Here is a 20,053-nt window from a genome sequence, read left to right as displayed (position 1 = left end):
CACATACCCAGTGGTAACTTAAAAAGCTTTGGGGAGATTAATTTGGAGATTTTACTTACAATTATCTTCCTTCACAATTAAATGATACCTTGAAACTAGGATTCGAGATTAGAATACATCCCCTCACCCAAATTCTGAAAACACTACTCCATTTTTTTTCCTTCTTTCTTTCTTTTTTTTTTTTAAGCAGGCTTCATACCCAGTGTGCAGCCCAACACAGGGCTTGAACTCATCACCCTGAGATCAAGACCTGAGCTGAGATGGGAGTCAGATGTTTAACCACTTGAGTCACCCAGGCGCCCCTGGCTCCATTTTTGTTTAATCACAAGTCTATGGAGATACAATTAACATACCATATAATTCATCTACCGAAAGTACAAAATTTAAGAGAATATAAGGGGCGCCTGGGTGGCTCAGTTGGTTAAGTGTCCGACTTTGGCTCAAGTCACGATCTTGTGGTCCATGAGTTCGAGCCCTGCGTCGGGCTCTGTGCTGACAGCTCATAGCCTGGAGCCTGTTTCAGATTCTGTATCTCCCTCTCTCTCTGACCCTCCCCCGTTCATGCTGTGTCTCTGTCTCAAAAATAAAAAAACGTTAAAAAATTAAAAAAAAAAAAAAAAGAGAGAATATAAATATCATCTCGTTATAGTGAGTTTGAAAAATCACTACTGCTACAAATTATCTAAAATGTTAATTCAGCTGCAATTTTTACAACAAAAAGGTATATTATTCCTTTCATTTTAAGACATATTTCATAAATATAACCTACTGTCAACAATGTGCCAAGCACTTCAGAGATACACAAATAAGACAGCTCCTGGCCTAAGATACTGTCATGGAAAGACAAACAGGCAAACAACTACAATGTGATATACTAAAAACATGTTGTAACACAGGCATGTATGAGTGCAATGAGGCCGCAGAGGGCATATCTAGGCCAAGTATTCAGGGAATACTATGTAATCGAGGTGATGATCTCTCAAAGGAGTAAAGGGGAGAGGTGATTAAAAAAAGAATATAATGCTGACATCATAGAATGATCACCAGACAGGGTAAATATTCAGAGCCCAAACAGTAAGATACAGGAGATGGCCAAGTTCTACACTACATTTTATGTAAGTCTACAGAGTAAAACATCCCATGGTCCCAACAGGCTGACTTACACGAAATTTTAGAACAAACCAAACTATATAATCTGGATGGGTAAGAAAGAAAAAGAGTAAGAGTAAAACAGACAATTACCTCCTTTTGTAGTATCATTCTGAGCCTGGATGCCATGATGCAATGAATTATGAATGGCAGAAAGAAGATCTGCTGCTTGAACCATCAATTTTTGAGCTTCTGCAACAGCACTGGTCTAGCAAATAAATCACCAAAAACATTCTTACATATTCTTTCACTGAAAGATATACATTAAATAGGAAAATCCTATAAACAATAATGAAATTAAATGTTGTAATGACATTGGTTTTCAGAAACTATTCACTTAATACAGGATGCTCAGATCCTGTTAGGATAGAAATTAGTTTTTTACCCCTTCTTATATCTTGTAGGAGCCATTAAAAACGAACAGGAAATAATGCTGGCTTATTCTGTTCATCTTATATTTAAAAAAAAGAAAGGAAAAAAAATCGAGTTTCAGGCAACTGGAAAATTTCAACATTTCTACTATGCTATTCATTAAGTTGAAATTAAAAAAAAAAAAAGAAAACAGGAAAACAACAGACTTAGATCAATGGTAAAGGTTGGCTCTCTACTCACCACTTCCTAACTATCTACATATTAGTTTGTAATTGACTTCAATTAATGCAAATACACACAAAGAAAAAGTATTCACCATCTAGGGCTTACTTCTGGTTCTATACAAATCCAACAGTTAATTATTTAACTGAATGAAAGATGTCTACCTAAAATTCCCATTTTTGCTTTCTCCTTTTCAATTCACAAAACAAGACTACCCACAAGCAATTTCAGCTTCTATTATTATATCCATTAATAAGTAATATAAAATATATTTATATACCGACAACAGACACGGATATGTTATGGAGCAGAATGTAAGTTCATGTGACTTTTTGAAAAAATTATCAGGGCTACTCTAATATTACATATATATGTAATATTATATATATATGCGATAATATACACACACACAAATATATATAAAATCACCAGATAAAAATATACCAAATGCTCAATTCTGTATATGTGTGGTTGGGGGTGCTTTGATGGAAAAGCCTCAGAATTACTTCAATAACGCACTCTATCCCCCCAAAGGGAAAAAAAAATAACCCACTAAAATAGATTATAGTAAATGCCCTTACCTCTTTCTTAGTAAAGGCTATGAGCACTGTCAGTAACACTCGAGTGAATTTCACTCTGCTGAATACTGCTAAACATTGTTGGTGCTAAAAAATAAGGACTAGAAGTTAAAAGATGCAAAGTCTGGCAAATGAATTTCATTTTCAAATATAGTATTTTAAGTCCTAAATCTCAATGTTAATGACTTACTATATTACAAACACTTTCACTTATAGTCTTTTAAATGCCTGAAAATAAGCTGCAGAAAACATAAAACCTATTCTACTGAAATAGAGATATAAAGTAAAACTTTTTTATCAATGGGATGGATTTTTCCTTAAGTCAAAAGTTACATTAATATCTCAAAAACTGAATTAGCATTTAAAAAAATTTTTTAATATTTATTCTTGAGAGAGAGAGAGAGAACGAGCGAGCATGAGCAGGAGAGGGACAGAGAGAGAGAGGGAAACACAGAATCCAAAGCAGGCTCCAGGCTCCTAGCTGTCAGCACAGAGCCCGACATGGGGCTCAAACTCACAAGCCGTGAGATCACGAACTGAGCTGAAGTCAGATGTTTAACCGACTGAGCCAACCAGGTGCCCCTGAATTAGCATTTTTAACAGGAATAATAAAAAGATGCTGTAAGCAGAGTCAGAAAATTAAGGATCTTGACAAAGGTTCAGCAACTTTTCATACTGTCCAAGTTCTTGAGTTTTGCCAAGTTTTGGTGTATCATCTGTAAAAAGTCATTTTTCTTCCTACCTCACAGGAATACTGAAGAGCTTTGAAATCATGTATTTGAAAGAGCTGTACTATCATTCTATCAAAATAAATACAAGGGAAATAAAATCCCTTGCAATGTCCAACTTTTAAAGAAATACCTTAAAAAGGGCTTCCATAAATTATAACGCAGTTCATAAAACTACAACATTAAGAGGTAGACTTCTCTGATATTATCTACCAGAAAATAAGTTCAATTACTTCTAGTTCAACTTCTGGATCTCTTTCTTCTCCTTGTCGACTTCGAGTACTCTAAAATTTTAAAAAAGGTGAATTAAAATAAACACAAACTTGTAGAAATACTAGTTTATAAATACCAAAATAAAGCACTAAATTAATTTATTGAGTATATGCAAGAATCTGATTTTAAAAAAAATATTTGGAAGAAAAAAACCGTATCTACTATTTATTTTCCTATTAATACTATATACAGAAAGTTCATTTTGATACCAATTATAAAGATCATATGGAAGAGTAAGGTATTAAAAACAGCAAAAGCAAAACAATGAAATAAGTAAAAGCACACGGTACTTCTTTCTTTTTAAAACGATGTATTAATTGAAAGTCTTGACACTCTCAAAACTAACCCTGTTAGGAAAAAATAGTAACCTTTATAAAAATCACATCATAAAAATAAAGTCACACTGTAAATACTGATTATTCTACACTAAAATGCAAAACCTCTCGTTTATACATGACTGACACATGACTATTTTGACAACTGCAGGGCAGTACTATGGGAAGATCTGGCAGAAGATCAGGGTTCTTTTTTTTTTTTTTTTTTTTCCACCGTTTTTTTTTTTTTTTTGGGACAGAGAGAGACAGAGCATGAACGGGGGAGGGGCAGAGAGAGAGGGAGACACAGAATCGGAAACAGGCTCCAGGCTCCGAGCCAACAGCCCAGAGCCTGACGCGGGGCTCGAACTCATGGACCGCGAGATCGTGACCTGGCTGAAGTCGGACGCTTAACCGACTGCGCCACCCAGGCGCCCCGAAGATCAGGGTTCTAGCCCCGCACTGCCACTTCCTAGTGGCATGCCCTATATTAATCTCAGACAGCTTACTTAACTCCTTTAAGCTGTGTTTTCCTCATCTAAAACTAAGGCATTGTATGCAACTTATTGCCTAATTCACTGCACATTTATAAATATCAACTAAGGCAATAATATATAATCACTGTGACAACCATGCTGTGTTATACGAGTGTAGAAAAAAAGCAGAAATAGAACTTTTTTCCTTTTTTAAATCTCTGTGCAAACCAAATCGTCACATCATCTGGCTCAAGGATATTATTCACAGAAGGCTTTCACCAGATTTGGGGAGCCACCATTTACTGAGGTCTTCTACTGTGTTGCACACATTGTACGAGCTATTGAAGATACAAAGTTGAAGATGATAGTCCTTACCTCTGAGGAACTTAACACTCTAGAATATTAATATTTAATATTTAATTTAATATTCTTAAAACAGCAGAGTATAATTCTAAAACACTGGCAAAAAAGTGAAACATCTTAAAGGTTACATTTTCAATACTTGAAAGGAACATTAATTCACCAGAAACTCCTCCTGTGAAGTTGTCTTCAAATTCATTGCCAAAAAGACACAGCATATATCAATGAAGAGGGTGGTCCTCCCTTCACTAGCTGTAATCGGCTAAAGGTAACCTCACACTTAGAAGAGTTCAAAGATCCTATAGCAAAGCAACGAGAGATGGAAAATACCTTTACTCTTCTTTGCATGTCATCCTCCACATCTTTTAGCATGCCTAGAAAGAGAGACCATGAGTTTAAACGGGAAACAAATCCAAACACAAAACTTGTGAATCATCGTATAAATTGTTTTACCTGTCACTCGAAGGTCTGTCACACTGTTAGCCATTTTAAATCCGTAAGTCATTGATTGAAAATCTTCCTGTACAGGAAAGCAATAATTAGGCCTTTGAGTACTAGCAAAACCTTTTATTAGATTTCTCTTACAAAATCACAATTTGCTAATATGAACACAGTAATGAAATGTCATCAGCTTATCTATATACATCCACGTTTTCCCTATAATGTATCCTTAAAACATCATATTCTAATGCTGTCTCCATCTCTAATTGTTTGTCTTTAGGCAATTTAAATACACTTGCATTTAGTATGTTCATTTGCAAAATAAGGTTAATGCTTATGACGATATCAGAAAATAGTAATGAGTATTCTCACATTCACAAGTGAACAGTAAATGCACAGAAATTACTGCTTGATAAGATTGAAAGATTTAAACAAGACTTTTAATTCAAAAATTATCAAATGCTTGTTTACACACTGTTCGGCTACAAAGGTTAAGCCTTCTCAAATAAAATTACTCAAAGTGATAGCAAAAGCACATTTCCACTCAGCCCCGCTATAAAGAAAAAGTTATTCATACATGGATTCCTACCTGCAAAGTCATTTAAAACACTGCTAAGACATTAACAAATTAAGTAGTTTGCTAGACTCACTTTGAAGACTAGAAATTTAATATCATTTGGCTGATTCTATTAAGTCACAAGCTCTATTAAAGGAATGTTTCTGTCATGTTAGAATTCTTAACACATATATAGAAGCCTAATACAATGGAATAACAGGCGTTTACAGCAGGGGCCAGAACTATAACAGAATTTTTGGATTCTTAAAAGTATCAGTGTAATCTATATCACGTACTATAGATTACAAACAGAAAAACAAACAAACAAACATCAATGTCCCTGGGTTCAAAGAACTGTTAGTGTTATTACAGGACTCACAGGATTGGGACTTTTAAAAATCTCAGGTTGTGTTACAAAGCTGTGAGCTTATCCTCTAGGTAAAGTTTATGCTCTACCCCTACTTGGCCACCAAATAGGATTCTCGTGTTTTACACGTCTAAAAAGGATCTCTCCCAGTGTTTACCACATTGCTAAATGGCACCTCTACCCACCCATAGTTACTCTGGCTGAAAACCTTCACCTCGATTCCTCTCATTTTCCCACGTTCTGTATCAGATCCTCAGAACAGATGACAGACTCAAACTTCCAATTTCTCATCTAAGCGCAGCTCCCGGCTTTCACAGCTGTCTCTAGTGAAGGCACCACCGCCTCTCACTTCCACAACTGCCTCCACACAGGGCCCCCCCCTTCCATGCTTATCCCTGCTACAATTTATTCACCACCAGAAGCCGAAAGGGTTGTTTTAAAATAAGTCATTTCACATCACCTCCTACTGAAAACCTTTCAACTGTTTCCCTCCTCACAGGAAAATCAAAAATCCTACATAGACTGAGGCCCTCCATCAATCACCATGTGGCCCAGCTTCCCTCTCCAACCTCATTTCCTTCTACCTACCATTCTTCTCCACGATCCCTGCACTGCAGCCACACAGGCCTTATTATCCTTCAGACACATCAAACACGTTCTCTTCTCAAGACCTCTGTACATGCTGACCCCTCCCTACAAGGAGTTTCTTCCTAAGATCTCCAAAGCCCCTTCATTCACTGTATTCTAGCCTCTGTTCCCGTGTCAAACCTCAAAACAGAGCTTTGCACTGTGCATTCTCTTTGAAACAGCATCCCCCGCCATTCTACATGCCCTGTGCCTGCTTTACTCTTGTACATAGAACTTACCAACACCTGACGAGATGTATTTGTTTAGTGACACACTGTCTGTCTCAAGGAATGCATGATCAATGACATCAAGGCTTTGTTGTGTTCACTGCTTTATCTCCAGGGCTTAGAACTGTACTTGGCACAAAGTACTGTTCAAAATATATTTGTCAACTGAATGATGACCTACTGTAGGACAGGTAGATCAAGTCGGCTCGGGATACTTGTGGGACTGGTGGACACCGTGGCAAACTGGAGAAGACATGCTTCATCTGAAGGAAGCCAGCCACTACTTATTTTACTGAGTAATGAAGGCACAACTAGTGTTTTTCAGAACAAAAACTTAATTTAACATAAAATCCTCCAACTTTTGAATGTTACTCATTTTTAAAAAATTAAGTAGGCCAACACCGTGAAGATGAAACAAAACACACCAGTAAGCCCCATCGATGCAACGTTTTCCAAGAGGAATCATTGCATCTAAGGAAAAGCATTCACATGATAGAATACCGCAGGTCTATGTAAATAAATACTAGCCTTGGTAACAGAACTTCATCTAAGTCACTGGAGGACTGAAGCAGACCGAGTTACATAAGCAGATGCTACCATTAAAAGATCATTCCTGGGGCGCCTGGGTGGCGCAGTCGGTTAAGCGTCCGACTTCAGCCAGGTCACGATCTCGCGGTCCGTGAGTTCGAGCCCCGCGTCAGGCTCTGGGCTGATGGCTCGGAGCCTGGAGCCTGTTTCCGATTCTGTGTCTCCCTCTCTCTCTGCCCCTCCCCCGTTCATGCTCTGTCTCTCTCTGTCCCAAAAATAAATAAAAAACGTTGAAAAAAAAATTTTTTTTTTAAAAAAAAGATCATTCCTGAAACCTTGTAGATTTAACAAGCGCAAAAATCAAAGTGAAACCAGGGAGACAGACCAGTTACTGGACACTACCCAACAGTACAAGCAGGAGCTGACGACGATTTGGATTGAGATTATAATTGGAGGTGATGAGAGGTTGTTGAAATCAGGATATATTGAAAAGGTAAAGCCTACACAATGTGCCAAAGACGCGAATGTAGAGTAGGAGGTAAACTTCACAATCAAGGATCATTTTCAGGTGTTTCGTCTGAGCAACTGGTATATGATAGCACAATTTACTGAGAGGGGGCAGACTTTCAGAGGAGTAGGTTTAAAGGCAGAAATGGAGTACAATTTTGATTAAGTTTATGATTTCTTTAGTTATCCAAGTGAAGATTTCAGGAAGGCACTTGCGTGAGTCTGGAAGTCAGGGGAGGAATCAGGACTAGAGACATAAATTTGGGCTTCATCAGCACAGAGTTGGTATAATATGGCGCAGAACCAGAGGACATCAACTGAAGCAGAAGGGACACAGGAGCCCAGGTGGGTTCCAGCATCTAAAGGAGCAAACATGAGATATGTGCTAACCAATGAGAAAGAAAGAAATCCAAGAGACAGCTGTATCAGGAAGATGAGAAGGAAGTATTTCAAAGAGAGGTCAACTGTGTCAAATGAAGTCAAAAGCTGCAGAGTATAAACAATGGAGTTAGCAAAATGGAGATCATTAAGGGCCTTGTTAAGACCAGTTTCTGTGCAGTGGTAGAAAAAAATGTACGAGAGGGTGAGAAGAGACGAGGAGAAAGTAAAATAAGTAAACATTAACAGCTCACTCAAGGAGTTTTTTGCACAGGGTAGCAGAGAAATGACAGTGTAAATATAAGGAGTCATGGGATCAAAGGAACTGTGGTATTTTGTTTTAAACTGATTGATATTTAAAGCATGTTTATATGCCATAAGAATAATCTAGTAGGGAAAGAGACACTAACAATGCAATACAGAGACGGGTTAATGATTGCAGCAGGCAAGAGGGAACAGAATGGAGAACACAAGTGGAAGCTGAGCTTATATTGTCAGGGATACTTGTATTTTCACAAGATAATAGGTAGATGATGTGGGTTCCAATACAGGCTAGCATGTGTGGTTGTGAGAAGATGAGGTACTCCTACCTACGTCTGATTCCATCAAATATTTCATTAAGGTACAAAGTAAGCTGACACTGGCAACGGAGGTCTTGAGAGATAAAAGATGTGGAGAAGTCCCTGAGAGGCTATGAAACCAAGTTTACCACAGAAGTGTTGAAAGATAGGACTGTCTCTAGTGCTGAGTGCCCATCTGAGATTTGCAGTCCTAAAATTAAAGTGAGAATAGACACACAGATGTGGGTTTTCTCGAGCAGCCTTCTGCTGTTTGGGTGCAAGCAGCAAGTAGACAGATGGTTGGGGTTTTGCCATGTAAGTGACACATTATGATGAGATGAGAAGGGCAAGGGAGTTAAGGGTGTCTGAAAACGAATGATTTCACCAGCGGACCATGGAAATGAGGCCACAAGAGAGAAAGGAGCAGCATCTGGGAATCTGGGAGGTCTCTGTGGAACTGAAGGACAGCAGGAGCAGGGGAAGCCAGAAAGTAAGTGGTAGCGATCAAAGGGTAGTATTTTTGAATTCAACATCTTGAAAGTGTAGATTAGTAAGGAAAGTTTTGCCTTCCTTATCCATTTCTGAACCATTTTCTGAGGACACAATGGTGGCTGGTATGGACTAGATAACCAGGGATACAATGGCGAAACACAACCATAGCCATTATAGAGTCTGTTATCCAGTGAGACAATTAAGACATCTTGACAGGTACAAAGCCCCATGTTCTTTACTGTACTTTACAATACTGCCAAGATACAGTTGCAGAAAGTTATCACGGATATTCAGGGTTCTATAAAACACAGTATTTAAAACAATGCAGCACCACAAGAAAATTTAGAATGATAAAATATTTATAATCATAACTGCAGAACACCCAATACGAGTACTTAATGCGATTCCAACTAAACCAGTAATCTTGACTGTGCTAATAATATAATAGTCTAACCAAGTAAAAATGTTTTCAATCGCTTCTAAAACAATTGCAATATATCAGTTACAATTTAATATTGCTTTAAAAAATCATTCCAGAGGCTCCTGAAATGATTTGATTCATTCAACCAAATCTGAGTACCTTCTACAGACCAGATACTGAGTAACACATTAGGGCTACAAGGAAGGGTAAAACATGGTCACAGATGATTCACATCAAGACTTCAAACAATCTAAATGTCCATTAGCAAGTGCCTTGTAATTTACTGTATATACAATGGAATACTAATAAATAATAACATTATTATGTACTTACTATATGCCAGGCACTCTTCTAAAAATTTTATTGTATTAACTTTACTAACCCTCACAACACTCTGAGGTGGGGACTATTACAAACTACATTTTATAAATGAGGACACTGAGGCATAGAAGCACCACACAGTGTATAGGTGACAGAGGAAGAACACAAACTTAGGTGGCGTCAATCCCTGCAGGCTGTACTTTTTAAACTTTTATTTTGAAAAAATTTCAGAATACAAAGTCCCATATTCCTTTCCGATATTCTTCAAATGATAACATTTTACCATATTTGCATTATGATTCTCTAGATTGTTTTCTTAAACATCTGAGACTAAGTCCTACCCTGTGATGCCATTTTACCTCTAAATCCTTCAGTAAGGGGGCGCCTAGGTGGCTCAGTTAGTTAAGCGGCAGACTTCCGCTCAGGTCATGATCTCACGGTTCATGTGTTTGAGCCTCCCAGTGGAAACTGCTTGGGATTCTCTCTCTCCCTCTCTCTCTGCCCTCCCCTGCTCGTGCCCATGCTCTCTCTCAAGATAAACTTAAAATAAATAAATACTTGTGTGATTTTTCCAAAACAAATAATCACTCTCTTACATAATCACACTACAATGATCAAATTAGGAAATTCATGTCTCTTTAACGTGGAGCATTTCTTCCATCCTTATCTTTCCTGCCTGACATTTTGGAATAGTACAGGCCAAAGTTATTCTGTGCACATCCTTCAATATGGGTTTGCCTATGTCTCCCCAAGATTAAATCCAATTTATGTCATATTGGATAGGAATACCACAGAAGTGATGCTGTGTTCTTCATGGAGCATTGTATCTGGAGGTACATGTTGACCTGTCCTATTGTTGGTGATATTAAGTCTGGCCACTTAGCTAAGATGGTATCTGCCACATTTCTTCACTATAAACTACTCACTTCCCTTTGTAATTAATATATATCTTGCCAGAAGATACTTGGAGGCTAGGTACAAATCCTGTGCTCATTATACTTTTGTTCACTAGTTTTAGCATCCTTTAATGATTCATGCCACAGATAATTATTCAAAACCTGTACTCTTAACATGATGTTATGCAGCTAATAAAAAACAATGAGGTAGCTCTCCACCTACATGTGTTGGTAGGTATAGAAATCTATTTTCTATTGTCTGTGGGAAAAAGTTGCAGTTTATATAATTTCATCACGTTAAATAAAATACACATGTATACATATTATTAGGAAGTATGTGAGGAAATATACACCAAACGGGTAATAGCATTTACTCTTTACCAGGCAAACCAGAACTTTAAAAAAAAATTGTTTTTAATATTTATTTTTGAGAGAGAGAGAGAGAGAGAGAGAGAGAGAGAGAGACAGAGCTTGAGCAGGGGAGGAACAGACAGAGAGGGGGACACAGAATCTGAAACAGGCTCCAGGCTCCAAGCTGTCAGCACAGAGCCCAACATGGGGCTCGAACCCACAAACCGTGAGATCATAACCTGAGCCAAAGTCAGATGCTTAACCAACTGAGCCACCCAGGCACCCCAAACCAACTTTTATAGTTTATTTTTGTATTAGAAATATGTTTGGCTGCAAATAAGACAAAAATCCAACTACAGTGACTTAAGTGATACACACTTCTAGCATGCCAAATAACAGGAATTCCAGAAGTAATCTTTCAGCTCCATCATCCTAAGCTGAGACCATCTCAGATTTTCAAGTTTACAAAATGAAGCAGGAGTTACCTTCAAACATTACATCCATAATCAAAGAAAATGACAGAAGGAGTGGGCCATACATGCATTCATTATTCAAACTGGCACACTATTGAGAGTAAAAAGGGATGCTATTAATAACCATACAGGATAAAAGGTGCCAAGTAAGACTGTTCCATGCAAGCCAGTACGCAGACACCAGCTGTAATAGAAGAATGTGCTAAGAAGAGCAGAGAAGAAAACTGAAATCTGTATGGGCAAGTCAGGAGAGTGGGATCCAAACCTAAAGATAAATAGGACTTTTCCCTAAATAGGTAAGGAGAAAAGACGTAAGAGCCAGAAGGAGCATACTGTGCACAGGCATGGGATAATGAGAGAATAGCGTACTCAGGAGCAGCTGAACAACAATATGCCACAGGGAGAAGGAAGAGGAGTAATGAATACCACAATGAAATGACAATGTAAGAGTGATCATCAAGAAGGCAAGAGATGACAAGTGTCGGTGAGGATGTGGAGAAAGAGAATCCTTGTGCACTGTTGGTGGGATTGTAAACTAGTTCAGCCACTATGGAGAACAGTATGGAGGTTCGTCAAAAAATTAAATTAGAACTACCCTAAAAAAAAAAAAAAAAAAAAGACCTACCCTATGATCCAACAATCCCAATTCTAGGTATAGATCAAAAAGAAATGAAAGCAGATAACGAAGAGACCTACATGGCTCCCATGTTACTGCAGTACTATTCACAACAGCCAAGACACAAAAACAACCTAAGTGTCCACCAATGCATGAATGGATAAAGATGTGGTATGTATGTATGTATGTATGTATAGACAATGGAATTCTACTCAGCCATAGAAAAAAGGAAATCCTGCCATTTGCAACAACATAGACCTGGAGAATACCATACCACATGAGTAAGTCAGAGACAGAAAAACAAACACTATATGTTACCTCTTACGGTGGAATCTAACTAAGAAAACCAAAATTATAAAAGCTAGTAAAATGGTGAGTAAAAGAATAAAATGGCGGTTGCCAGGAACTGGAGGGTGAGGAAATGGGAGAGGTGTTCAGGGTACATATTGACAACTAGGCGGTAAGTCCTGGACCTAACACAAGCACAGATTATAAACAACAAAACTCTATTATAAACACTAAATGTGCTAAGAGACTAGATTTTAACCGTTCCCAGCACTAACAGAAATGATCATTATGTGATGCAACAGGTGTGAGCTATGGCAATTATACAGCAATATAAATGCATCATATCAATGTGCGCTACACCTTAAACGTCCACAACACTGTATGTCAAATATAACTCAATAAAACAACAAAAAAGATGAGTAATAAAGTTAGGCCTGGCTCATGGACAGCGTTACTCTAAGAGGTTTTTGACTTTTATCATGTAGGCAGCAGAAAGGGTGAACTTCTGGTTAATGCTACTATACTCTACTATACCTCTTAAAATCATACTAACAATGACACTATAGGAATTACAAGTTTGAATCCCAAAGGACAAAGAGAATGGAGGACAAGAGACAAAATGCATAAGACAATTTTTGGAAGATGCAAAGTAATGGACAAAAAGTAACTGACTTATGTGAGTGAAAAAAGCTAAACCAATGCCACTCGGAAGTAAAGACAAAGAAAACTTTCAAGAATTCAGAGTTCCTGGATGGCTCAGTTGGTTGAGTGTCTGACTTTGGCTCAGCCCATGACCTCACAGTTTGAGTTCAAATCCTACATTAGGATTGCTGTTGTCAGTGCAGAGCTTGCTTGGGATCCTTTGTCTCCCTCTGCCCCTCCCTGCTTGCATGGGGGCTCTATTTTTCTCTCTCAAAAATAAACAAACATTAAAAAAAAAAAAAAAGAATTAGAGGTATCAGACACCTTTGTAGACTGAGGTATGGCATCAGAAGAAGCTGATGTTTAAGGAAGGAGCTCTTAGTCTGCCTCCACCCTCACCCTACATAAGCAAGGCAATATATGCCTGTCATTAAGGTGCATTAACACCCAGCAGCACCTGGCACATGCTAACAAATAGATAGTATCAGTCAAAGACAGGCAAACTATTTCTTACAGAGCCAGATAATATATATTTTATCCATTGCAGGCCAAGTGGTAAAGTGGAGAATATTATGTAGGTACTTATATAACTCTTTAAAACGCAGAAACCGTTCTTAGCTCAAGAGCCATAAAAAACAAAGGCAACAGGGTAGGTTGGTCTGCAGGCTGTAGTTTGACAGCCTTTGGTTCACAGGACTTCCTGAGGGTTTATCTGTGGGGAATGAGAGAAAGAGAAGAATCAAGGATGACTGCAGGATTTTTGTTCTACACGAGAAGAACGGAGCTCCATTTGCTGAGATTGAGAAGACTACAGAAAGAAGTAGTTAGGTAGGAGGCAAGGGGGAAATCAGCAACTCCATTTTGGAAACGTACTCGGAGACAGACATCTAAATGGAGAATGCAGAACAGGCAGTAAGCACATAGAAGTCTGAGATTTAGGGAAGTCTAAAGTCTAGGCTGAGGATACAAACTTAGGCTTAATTAGTAGAGACAGAATTTAAGACTATGAAACTGCACGAGGTCATCAGGGAAGTGAGTACAGACAGAGGTGTAAAGATGGAGCCTGAGCCACACCAATATTTAGACTGTGCTGTCCAATATGGCCATCACACAACCAGTCAAGTAGTGAGTGCTTCAAATGTGGATGGTTCAAACTGAGATGTGCTGTGAGTGTAACATACATACCACACTTGGAATACTTGGTACCAAAAAATGCAATTTTATGTTTCATTAATGTTTTTTAAATAATTATATACTGGAATATTATTTTAGATATATTGGACTAATAAAACGTTCCAAAATTAATTCCACCGATAAGCTACTACAACATTTTAAATGATATAAATGGCTTGTATTCTGTTATCTATTGGACAGTGCTGGCCTAAAGAATGAGATGACAAACCGGGGCACCTGAATGGCTCAGTTGGTTAAACGTCTGACTTTGGCTCAGGTCATGATCTCATGGTTCGTGCGTTCAAGCCCCATGTCAGGCTCTGTGCTGACAGCTTGGAGCCTGTAGCCTGCTTTGGATTCTGTGTCTCCCTCTCTCTCTGCCTCTCCCTCATTTGTGCTGTCGACCTCTCAAAAATAAATAAACATTAAAAAAAATTTAGGGGCTCCTGGGTGGCTCAGTTGGTTGGGCGGCTGACTTCGGCTCAGGTCATGATCTCACAGTCCATGAGTTCGAGCCCTGTGTCAGGCTCTGTGCTGACAGCTCCAAGCTTGGAGCCTGCTTCGGATTCTGTCTCCCTCTCTTTCTAGCCCTCCCCCGTTTGCACTCTGTCTCTGTCTTTCAAAAATGAATAAATGTTAAAAAAAAATTTTTTTTAATTTTTTTAAAAAAGAGATGACAAACAAGAACAATCAGTGAGGCAGGAAACCAGGGAAAAAGAGCCAAGAAAATAATTTGTTTCAAGGATGGACTCCATGTCAAAAATCTGATGACCAATCAAGTTTAAGACCAAACATTAACCAACGGGTTTAGCAACACTGAGGTCTTGGGTGACCATGACAATGAAGCTTTGGTGGAATACCATTCAAAGCCTGACTCGAGTGAATTCAAGAAGTCTGGCTGAAAAGAACTGAGATATGGGGCAGAAGCTGAAGTATGCCAAAAAATGGCATTTTTTTAAGACTGAGGAAGATAAGGCATGTTTGCATGCTGACAGGAATGATCCGGTACAGGGGCAAATTCATTATGCAAGGGACAGAGAGAATTACTAGAGCAATATTTTTGAATATAAGACAGGGTATGGGATCTAATACATAAGCAGAAGGGATCAACCTTAGACAGGAGAGAAGGTTCATCTGGATGGAAGGGCCAAAGAACACAGGGCACATGTGGAGGTAGGTGAGAAGATTACTTCCATTATTTAGTGCAGCAGGAAGGTAGGTTTGCTTCAAGTGAGTAAATTGGAAGCCTGAGGAGAGGGAGGGTGAACGAACCAGGGAAATGTAAGACTGCTAAGGAGCACTCATGGCCCACTTGAAGTTAGTGGTGATGAACTGAAAGTAGGAAATCAGTGTGAATGTATTTTTCTCCAGTTACACTGTGATGTGCTAGTGTAAAGGCACAGGAGATGGAGGGTTGGATTTAACTAGAATTGAGGTCCAATAAGGCAAGAGAGGAAGAGAGCTGCAAGCGTAGGCAAGGGAGTTATTGCAAGGAAGGAAGATGGTATTTAAAATCAGAAAGTAGGACCAAACGGGTAATGACAGTAAAAAAACAATATGACATATACAATGGAGTATTACTCAGCAATCAAAAAGAATGAAATCTTGCCATTTGCAACTACGTGGATGGAACTAGAGGGTATTATGCTAAGCGAAATTAGAGAAAGACAAATATCATATGACTTCGCTCATACAAGGACTTTAAGATACAAAACAGATGAACATATGGGAAGCAAAAATAATAAAAACAGGGAGGGGGACAAAACAGAAGAGACTTTTTTTAATTTAAAAAAAATGTTTTAATATTTATTTATTTTTGAGACAGACAGAGCATGAATGGGGGAGGGGCAGAAAGAGAGGGAGACACAGAATCTGAAGCAGGCTCCAGGCTCTGAGCTGTCAGCACAGAGCCCAACACAGGGCTCGAACCCACGGACCATGAGATCATGACCTGAGCTGAAGTTGGACACTCAACCGACTGAGCCACCGAGGCGCCCCAAGAGACTCTTAAATATGGAGAACAGAGGGTTACTGGAGGGGTTGCGGGAGGGGGGATGGGCTAAATGGGTAAGGGGCATTAAGGAATCTACTCCTGCAATCACTGTTGCACTGTATGCTAACTAACTTGGAGGTAAATTAAAATAAATAAATACAATGCAAAAAAACGAACAAACAAAAAAAACAATATGATAAACTGGAGCCCAAGTAGAGATGAACCATAGGAGTCAGAATACAAGCAACCCAGAAACAGAGGTGGGAGTCTGAGAATAGGATCCTTCAAACTGAGATCAGTAAAGGGTTGGAATGACCAAGTTTAAGGTACAGTCATTAGAAAGAAAACTCCTAAAAGCTTCCAAAGAGAAAACATGGGTATAAAAAATCAGGATGGCAACACTGAAATTAAGAGTCAGTAGATGGGGCGCCTGGGTGGCTCAGTCGGTTAAGTGGCCGACTTCGGCTCAGGTCATGATCTCGCGGTCCGTGAGTTTGAGCCCCGCGTCGGGCTCTGTGCTGACAGCTCAGAGCCTGGAGCCTGTTTCAGATTCTGTGTCTCCCTCTCGCTGACCCTCCCCTGTTCATGCTCTGTCTCTCTCTGTCTCAAAAATAAATAAAATGTAAAAAAAAAAAAAAAAAAAAAAAAAAAGAGTCAGTAGAATAAGGCCTTCAAAATTCAGAGGAAAATTATTTTCCAACCTAGAAATCTATTACAACCAAACTTTCAATCGAGTGTGAGGGTAGGGGAGACATTTGCAAACATGTAAGTTCTCAAAGAACAATTCCCTCTCCGTCTCCCCATGGAACTGGAAATACTGCACCAACCAAAGTAATAAAGAATAATAATAAAGGCATAAAATCCAGGTAACCAGAAATCTAACAAAGAGAGGGAAATGAAATTCTCAGGAGAAGGGCGAAGATAAAACTGGAATCCCAGCTATACAGTGGACCTAGAAGGGCACTGATCCAGCCTGAACCTAGAGAACAAAGGAGCTAAAGAGGATAATTTCAAAAAATACATAAACCGATAAGACGACCTGATGTGTTTCCTAATGATGGGAGAGGGAGAATCAAGTACACAGAAAACTAAGCAAACCAAAAAACAAGAGGCAGTTATCATTTCAAGAAAAACAAAAATTTGTATGAGAACGGAAATGTACGTTTACACCACTTTGGCTCATCTGTCATTAGTACTTATACAATCACAATAATGTCAACACTGATTAATGATTTAACAAAAAACTGAATTACTATTTGGATACAGGACAGGATAATATGTGAACGCTAGTTATATGCTAAAAATGTGCTGACATACCAGCTAAAAATTGCTAATATCGAGGGGCATCTAGGTGGCTCAGTCAAGCTTCCAACTTCAGCTCAGGCCATGACTTCAGGGTTTGTGAGTTTGAGCCCCGCATCAAGCTCTCTGCTGTCAGCTCAGAGCCCGCTTTGGATCCTCTGTCCCCACTCTCTACCCTTCCCCTGCTCACATGTGTGTTCTCTCACTCTCTCAAAAATAAGCACTTCAAATTGTTTTTATCCAGAAATTAGAATACACGCCTATTATCCAGAAATACGGAATTAACTGGCAAAAAGCTAAAAAAAATTTAATATTATTATGGAATGAGGAAAAAAACAGAGAACTATAATTTCTCATTATGCATATTGTGGGGTACTTGATTTTGCATAGTATGTACAAGTACTTTTTAAACATTATTTCTAATGTTTGGTTTTTGAAAGAGAGAGACAGAGTGCAAGCAGAGGAGGAGCAGAGAGAGAGGGAGACACAGAACCCAAAGCAAACTCCAGGCTCTGAGTTGTCAGCACGGAACCCGATGCCAGGCTCGAACTTATGAACCATGAGATCATGACCTGAGCCGAAGTCGGATGCTCAACCAACCAAGCCACCCAGGTGCCCTTGTACAAGTACTTTTATTAAAACACACATAGTAGGAAAAATTTTCAAAGAGCAAAACCAGATATGACCAAATTACCTACTTTTAAGAAGGTAACTAGTGGTCAAGTGGAGAGTGGCCTAGAGGGAAAGAGTGGGCCAGAAGGAAGAGTACAGACACTCACAAGGAATCTAAACCTGAAGCTAAGAAAGGCTCAAAGTAAAGCAGGAACAATGAGAGAGAAGGAAAAGCAATGCCCAGATTCAAGACACTTGAAAGGTAAAAATAAAAGAATTCAATCAGATAACCCTGTAGATACCATTTTGCAAGAATGTAGAATGCAAGTGGACCAGCGGTGTGATGGGGGAACTATGGTTCCCATTTTGTATATGTACACAGGATATTAAGAAAGACACATCTTTAGACAAGTGAAATGTCTCCAGTTCATAAGTAAAAACAAAGCAGAGACACATCTTTTTTTTGTGTTTTTTTTTTTTAATTTTTTTTTTTTTTTAACGTTTATTTATTTTTGAGACAGAGAGAGACAGAGCATGAACGGGGGAGGGTCAGAGAGAGGGAGACACAGAATCTAAAACAGGCTCCAGGCTCTGAGCTGTCAGCACAGAGCCCGACGCGGGGCTTGAACTCACGGACCACGAGATCATGACCTGAGCCTGTCGGCGGCTTAACCGACTGAGCCACCCAGGCGCCCCCAAAGCAGAGACACATCTTGAGGGCAAAATTATTATAACAGCACCTAGAACTTCAGAAGCAGCATTTCAAACAAAGAAATGACTGGTTTATTACAGTTCATTCTTACTTATTCATTAGTAGTTCTCTTAAGAACTTTCACTAGGCAATCAATTCTTTTTCTAATTTAAAAACAAGATAAACCTATCTAGCAAATCTGAAAAGTTTATAGAAACAAAACATAGGGGCACTTGGGTGGCTCAGTCAGTTAAGCATTTGACTCTTAATTTCAGTTTAAGTCATGATCTCATGGTCATGAGATCCAGCCCTCCTCAGGCTCTGTGCTGAGTGTGGACCCTGCTTGGGATCTCTCTCTCTGCCCCTCCCCAGCACTCTCAAAATAAACAAACATTAAAAAAAAGAAAAAACAACAATCTCTTCAGCCCAGGAGATTTTACTTATATTTCTTCCTAGTTTTCTTTTAATTTTACACAGTTGCTTACACTATGTGCCACTTTCCTAACCGTTTAAAAGTATATATTCTCCTATGATTTTAAACATCATTTTCACTATCACTATGTATAATAAATTATAAATTATTTACTTATAATTATCCATAATAAATTATCCATGGTAATAAATTATCCATAATTTACTTCAAGCATAACCTTAATGGTGGCATTTTGGTTGATGCCAACTTTCACTATTGAAAACTTATTCAAGTATTGGGCATGAAGTGTCCATGCTTCTAATCATTTAAGGCTGAGTTCTAGAGATGAATTAATTTCACCTGTGCTAATGCACACTCCCACTATAATAAAAACCAAAATGACAACTCACTGTATCCTTACCAATACTGAATGGTCTCATTTATAAATATATTTAGTAGATGAAAAATGATCTAATTACTTTTTATTTTAATTGTATTTCTTGGATTACATAAGGCTAAATTTTAAAAATGTGATGGCAATTTATTACCTTCCTCCAAGAGTAAGTTGTTTATTTTACTGCCCATTTATTCATCTGGGCTTCAGTGTTATGCTTTATTTGAATGAGAGCCTAATAAAGAAGTATTTGGTTATTTTTGTTATCCAGATTTTTCTAAAAATTTTTTTATCAGCTTTTTCCTATTAGTCT

General features: G+C 38.5%; 1 protein-coding gene across 3 annotated transcripts in view; it reads right to left on the bottom strand.

Moving 5' to 3' along the window:
- The window catches only part of NAA35 (N-alpha-acetyltransferase 35, NatC auxiliary subunit), a 95,994-nt gene that overhangs the window by 53,944 nt on the left and 21,997 nt on the right, over positions 1–20,053 (bottom strand). For all 3 annotated transcript variants that reach the window (XM_049654097.1, XM_049654178.1, XM_049654026.1), the window contains 5 exons: positions 4,926–4,992; positions 4,803–4,846; positions 3,283–3,333; positions 2,325–2,408; positions 1,243–1,357 (listed from right to left, as the gene is read on the bottom strand). In XM_049654097.1, coding sequence (XP_049510054.1) covers positions 1,243–1,357; positions 2,325–2,408; positions 3,283–3,333; positions 4,803–4,846; positions 4,926–4,992 — 361 coding nt within the window. The remainder of the gene's footprint in view (positions 1–1,242; positions 1,358–2,324; positions 2,409–3,282; positions 3,334–4,802; positions 4,847–4,925; positions 4,993–20,053) is intronic.

This window comes from Panthera uncia, chromosome D4 (assembly GCF_023721935.1).
Source record: "Panthera uncia isolate 11264 chromosome D4, Puncia_PCG_1.0, whole genome shotgun sequence".
NCBI lineage: Eukaryota > Metazoa > Chordata > Mammalia > Carnivora > Felidae > Panthera > Panthera uncia.
Note: the sequence above shows the minus strand (reverse complement) of the source record. Positions and strands in the feature narration are given on the sequence as shown.